We start from the raw sequence: 5,943 nt of genomic DNA on the forward strand, positions 1-5,943 counted from the left end.
AAACCTAAGGAGCAAATAGTAATTATTCCAGATCAGCAGATTGGGATCTGTGGTCTGAGAAAGCTCCTCATCAGCAGTGGCCTGGGCAGGTTCAGACTGTTACAGGCCTAGGAAAGCCTGGAGCAGTCCAGAGGAGTTGCTGATGGTGAAAAGACAGACATGCTGAAACCAGGGCTGACTTGGATCCAAATCCATCTTTAATCTGAAATCAGCTTTAGCATAAGATAAAAACCAGTTCAGCTGTGTGTGCTCAGGGCTGAGGCTCCATCCAGCAGTGTCCCAGCCCTTCCCTGGCTGCTCAGGGAGAGTCCATGCACATCACTGTCACAGGAAGCAGTTACAAAAAAGTTACCATATTTGCCTGTATTACATGCTCTAACATTCTGTTCTAGCTAATCACTGAGATAGAGAACATGAGGCACAGAATCATTGAGATCCACCAGGAGATATTTAACCACAACGAACATGAAGTCAGTAAGAGGTGGACGTTTGAGGAAGCGGTAAGTGAGCTTTGTGCGAGACAACACGAGCCAAGTGGTTTGGAAACAGGACTGGGAACTGGGAATTTCCTGAAACAGCCTTAACTGAAACTGTTGGGGGACTTTGAACTGAGATTCCAAGCTGAAACAGTTGCACTTGTTCGCTGTTTTTCTTGTGAAGAGGCACCTGGCACGTGATGCTGTAAAGATCTGTGAGCAGTGTTTGGAGGGATGCAAGGTGTGCTGTGCTGTTTGCTAAGGCAGTGAGCACGGACTCACAGTTAGTGCTGCCTCCTGCATCTGGGGTGGTGCAAAGGCCTGAGGGGATGGAGGGCATTCCCTTGGAAAGGTAAGCCTGGCTCAAAGGAGGATGAATTCATGTGGTTTTGTATCTTAACATTACACACTTAATCTGGTAACTTTTGTTTTGGACCTCCTGTGCATAAGGTATTAAAAGTAATTAATTAAACTAATCAGTTGATCACTGCAAATATATGACTTTTGCTGTACAATTAAGTTGGATTACATTTGAAAAAAAAAACAGCCTGAGGTTTTCAATCTCAGTCTTTATATTTCTCTTCCTGACAATCATGGTCCTTGTTTTAAATTTACTTCTTATTTTAAAGAGTCCATTGTGTTACYCAACTGGGACAGATTTTCAGGGACTCTTCAATGAGTTGGGTGATGTTATTATTGCACTGGGTTGGACTGGGACTGGTGCCTTGACAGCCTCAGGATCACACAGACAGGGTGGGCAGCCTTTATCAATGAGCTCTGTACCAGTGAGCTGTGTCAGGAGGAGCAGAGCAGGCAGAGTGTCCCAGGTTCCTGCCTTGGAAAGCCTTAAGCTGCAAATTTATGGGACTTGGGAGAATACTGGAACAGGGGCATCGGGCAGGAAAGGTATGAAACCCTGTCCTCTTGCTACCAGAGACATTATCTGCTCTGTAGCACCAGCAGGCTGCGCCTGGGAGGAGCTGGAAATTTAAAATTCAGCCTGACTATAAAGGACAGCACTGAGGTGGGTGGACACAGATCCCACCCAGAGTTTGGGGATTGCTTAGACCTGTTTTTAGCAGGAATGTGACTGAGATGTTCAAAATGGCAACAGAGGGTTGAGTTCCATAGCAGAGGTCAGTGAGGAACATGGAGCAGGGATTGGCTTTCAATTCCAGGTGGTTTGGAAGAATTGGATGTTTCTCCTTAATTACTGTAAGTTCTTCATCCATTGTATGGGTTTGGATCTGTGAGGGAATTGCAGCACAGGAAAGACATAACCAAATACAATTAAAGATGGTGAGGAGAAGCCAAGGGTTCCTGGCAGGACACCAGGCAAAGCAATTTCAATTTAAACAGAGCAATGTTTAATTTTCTGATCAATTTTAATTTTCAGTGCTGAGCTCTGTCCCACTTTTGCAGCCATCAGTAACAACATGATGGTGCTACATTCATGGTCTTGCTATAACCAGCTTGATGTAAACATTGAATAGAAGTCCAGTTCAATATTCTGTCTTTCCTTGTCATGATTCTCAGCCAAATTCTGAGTTGAATATTTGTCTGGATGTGCCACAATGAGCACTTCACTTGTGTGGATGGATATGGGTAATGCCCAGTGTGTCCATCATGTCACTGACAGGGCTGCCTTGGGTCCTTCCCCAGCAACTCAAAAAGCTTTCTAGGAAAATAAGTTCCTGGCCTGGAGTCTCACTGCAGTAAATCCATTGATCCATACCTGGGGAACCCTGMTTTGAGCAGATGAGGCATCACTGAAATGGCAGTAATTGTACATTGACTGTGTGACTGTTGATTGTTTGAACCCCCTTGGTGTGTTTGTATTCACCAGTTGCATCCTGTGACTCTTGCAGATCAAGAGGCCTTACTTTCATGTAAAACCTCTGGAGAAAATTCAGCTGAAAAACTGGAAAGAGTACTTAGAGTTTGAGATAGAGAATGGCACTCACGAGCGAGTTGTGGTCCTCTTTGAGAGATGTGTCATTTCATGTGCCCTCTATGAGGACTTCTGGATCAAGGTAAGGGAGGCAGCTCGCAGCCCTGCTGGTGCACACCTTGACCTGGTGACTAACCCTTGTACCCTGTGGAACGTTGTTCATCTATAACTATATCTGTTGCATTAGGAGATGGTCTGCTTGCAACCAGATTTGACTGCTGCATTTGCCAACTGCGTTGCCTCTCTACGTCCTTCCTTACAGAAACTAGTCTAGTGGTTCCATAAAGGTGCTGAATGGGTTTAAACAAAAGAATTTTATCGTTCTGGCATGTTCTTAGAGACAAATACAAGCTTTAACCTGGCTGGTCTCTGCTCTGTTTCCAACCCTAGTATGCCAAATACATGGAGAACCACAGCATCGAGGGCGTGAGGCACGTGTACAGCAGGGCCTGCACCATCCACCTGCCCAAGAAGCCCATGGTGCACATGCTGTGGGCAGCCTTCGAGGAGCAGCAGGGTAAGGACAGCCTGGCCTCGGGGAGGGCTCTGCTGGGGCAGCTCTGGCATCTCCCCAGTCCTAAAGCATCTCCCTGCTGTTGCAGGCAACATTGATGAAGCCAGAAGGATCCTGAAGACATTTGAGGAGTGCATCCTGGGGCTGGCCATGATCCGCCTGCGCAGGGTGAGCCTGGAGCGCCGGCACGGCAACATGGAGGAGGCAGAGCAGCTGCTGGAAGATGCTGTCAGGAATGCCAAATCCATCAGTGAAGCCTCCTTCTATGCCATCAAACTCGCCAGGCACCTCTTCAAAGTGCAGAAAAACCTGCCAAAGGCAAGAAAAGTGCTGTCAGAAGCCATAGAACTGGACAAAGTATGTGTTCCCTCTTGGCTGTCTTACCCAAAACTCAAACCATCCTGGTGTCTTTTCTCTCTTTCTGAAGCATTTTGTAAAAYATGGCAACAGTGATGACCTGAGTTGTAACTGGATGTAATGTCCCATTATGCATGGAGACAACAGTCCCTCTAAACTGATGTTGCCAAGGTCCCAGCTTGGAAATCTGGAAGTTTGCACTCTCTTTTCCCATCAGAAGCACAATGTGCTTTACACCTTCATTTTCCTTTTTAGAATCCTAAATGTTCTCAGTGTGTTCAGTGTTATTGGTGTGTGCAGTACCTGGTGGCTTGCTGTCAGCACAGAAATATCTGGCAYTCAAATGCTGCCAGCAAAGTGCAGCCCCTGACTTTGTGGTGTTGGTCACTTCTGGTCTGTTTGTGCAACAAATCAGCCCAGGGAAAAGAATCCCTTTAGTGCCTGTTGCTGTGTGTATTTACGGGGTGAACTGTGGTGTTTAACAGAGTTAAATTCCTGCTGTGAGAGGTCAGGTGTGCACCTCCTAATGCCTGTTTTGCACAGGAAAACACCAAACTGTACCTGAACCTGCTGGAGATGGAGTACAGTGGTGACCTCAAGCAGAACGAGGACAACATCCTGAGCTGCTTTGACAAGGCTGTCCATGGGGCYTTGTCCATTAAAATGAGGATCACCTTCTCACAGAGAAAAGTGGAATTCCTGGAAGATTTTGGGTCTGATGTGAACAAGTAAGATGTCCTGTGGGYAATGGCCAAACTGGGGTCCCTGAGAGCTGGGAAAGGGTGGGGTCAGTGCCTTCTGTGGAATTGTTACCTTTGTGCCATCAGCTCTCCACTAAGGAACAGCTGCTTTTCTAAAGCAACCTCCTGGTGTTAAACAGGATTAGATTTTTAAACAGGATTAGATTTTTAAACAGGATTAGATTTTTAAATAGGAATCTCTCTCCAGATAATTATCCCTTTTTATCTGGAATGCCCAACACCTCACTGAGGCAGAGCTTTGCCAGGTTTTCCTGTGGTTTCTCCTTGCTTTCCAAAGGAATGGGACATGTCTGTGACACAGATGTCCTTTAGGCTTTTCCCTGGAGCTGCTGCTTGAGGTTTCCCAGACTACACTGGAAATTGGATTATTCAGTGTTCAGCACTGTTAACAACTGTGCACTTATGTGGGAGGATATACCAGAAATGCAAGATTTGAATTCAATACTGCAATATTTTTTTCCTCTTAATTGTCTATTGTTTTTATTTACATTTTGCAGCTAAATAACCCGGAAGGATTAATGACAAGTCAGTTTTTCTGCTTTGTATGTTTTTAACAATAGCTATCCTTAAATTCTGCTGCCTCTGCATGGCAGCCAGTCAGTGCAAGTTTGGGATCTAGACAGATCAAACACAAGGAATTTTGCAGTTCCCAAATAATCCCARAGCACAGAATGAGTACGAGGAGCTCTTTTTACCCAGAGCACACTGACAGAAGCTGCACATTTTGTGAGATGCTGCCAATAAAAGGGTATTACAATAGTTGTGGGAATTTTAGCCAGGATTCTTGTGCTGCATTAACCATTCTTGTTCTTCCCCTTCTGTTGGATGGGGAAAGGCTGCAGGTGCTTATTTTGGGATTGTAATAATTYCCAATATTTACATATTGATCCCCACATCTCTGTGCTGCTGTGGGTGGCATCACCAGCAGGCACTGAAGGGATGCCTGATTAACAAATAACTTCTAGAAAGAGTTCTTTATAAAGAACTTGATAAAAACTGCCTCAAGTGTGAAGGAAGTTCAGAAGGTTGGGGATTGGAGCTGTTGTGGAATAGAACTAAATTGGCTTTCCCGTTTGTGGTGGGTCTCTCATTAAAATTTATTACATTGTAGTTTGCTGTATTTTTACAATTTCAAGTAGGCATTGTTGAGGTGTTTAAAATATTTGCAAGGCTTGACTGGTTGTGCTGTCCCCAGGCTCCTGGATGCCTACGATGAACACCAGGCACTGCTGAAGGAGCAGGAGACGCTGAAGCGGCGGGCGGAGAACGGGTATGGCCAGGGCTGGGGCAGAGCTGGGGGTTCTTTACTTTAGAATGCATTGTACAGGTATTTGTCAGCTTTGAACCTGCTGATGTGAGAGTAGAATCACTTTATTTTAGTCCTTTCTAGTGTGTASTAAACAGAGCTGTGCTGCTGCCTTATATATCCATAGAAGGTTCACGTGGGAAGGGCCTTAAAGCCAATCTCATCCCACCCCCTACCATGGACCTTCCATAGACCAGGTTGCTCAGAGCTCCCATCCAGCCTGCCCTTGGACACTTCCAGGGGTGGAAACCTTTTTGGAAAGTACCTTTTTGAGTTGTGTATCACAAAAAAGCCAAACAGTGCTGGTAAACTGAGTCTCTGAGCAGAAAGGTGCCTTTGCTGTCTCTGGGCACCAGATCTAAGCCCAGCCTGTTCTGAAGCAAAAACTGTCCTTCCCCCCCAAATTCCCTCACCCTGCTGGGCCTGGACACCCTGATGTGACATCCCTCACACAAGGACATGGCCAGCATTTCCCCAAGGTACCAACACGGGGTTCTGTTCCCTCCCAGCTCCGAGGAGCCGGATGAGAAGAAGCTGCTGACAGAGGACCCAAGCCTGGCATCAGCACAGCTCATGGA

The 5,943-nt window shown here is 46.0% G+C and overlaps 1 protein-coding gene and 1 non-coding gene across 2 annotated transcripts in view; both read left to right on the forward strand.

The window, feature by feature from the left end:
• Positions 1–5,941, forward strand: part of PRPF39 (pre-mRNA processing factor 39) — a gene marked incomplete at its 3' end in the record, with an annotated part of 10,400 nt that extends 4,459 nt beyond the window's left edge. Inside the window, 7 exon segments of the mRNA XM_057387691.1 lie at positions 331–500; positions 2,345–2,509; positions 2,818–2,944; positions 3,030–3,298; positions 3,842–4,026; positions 5,255–5,329; positions 5,875–5,941. Of these exon segments, the coding sequence (XP_057243674.1) occupies positions 331–500; positions 2,345–2,509; positions 2,818–2,944; positions 3,030–3,298; positions 3,842–4,026; positions 5,255–5,329; positions 5,875–5,941 (1,058 nt within the window).
• LOC130586787 (small nucleolar RNA SNORD127) lies at positions 3,383–3,467 on the forward strand. Its single transcript, XR_008966721.1, has one exon. It is a non-coding gene; the product is annotated as a small nucleolar RNA SNORD127 (small nucleolar RNA).
• Positions 5,942–5,943: the final 2 nt, after the last annotated feature.

The sequence above is a fragment of the Malurus melanocephalus genome, unplaced genomic scaffold (genome assembly GCF_030028575.1).
Source record: "Malurus melanocephalus ecotype Western Australia unplaced genomic scaffold, MMel_1.1 scaffold_1306, whole genome shotgun sequence".
Classification (NCBI taxonomy): domain Eukaryota; kingdom Metazoa; phylum Chordata; class Aves; order Passeriformes; family Maluridae; genus Malurus; species Malurus melanocephalus.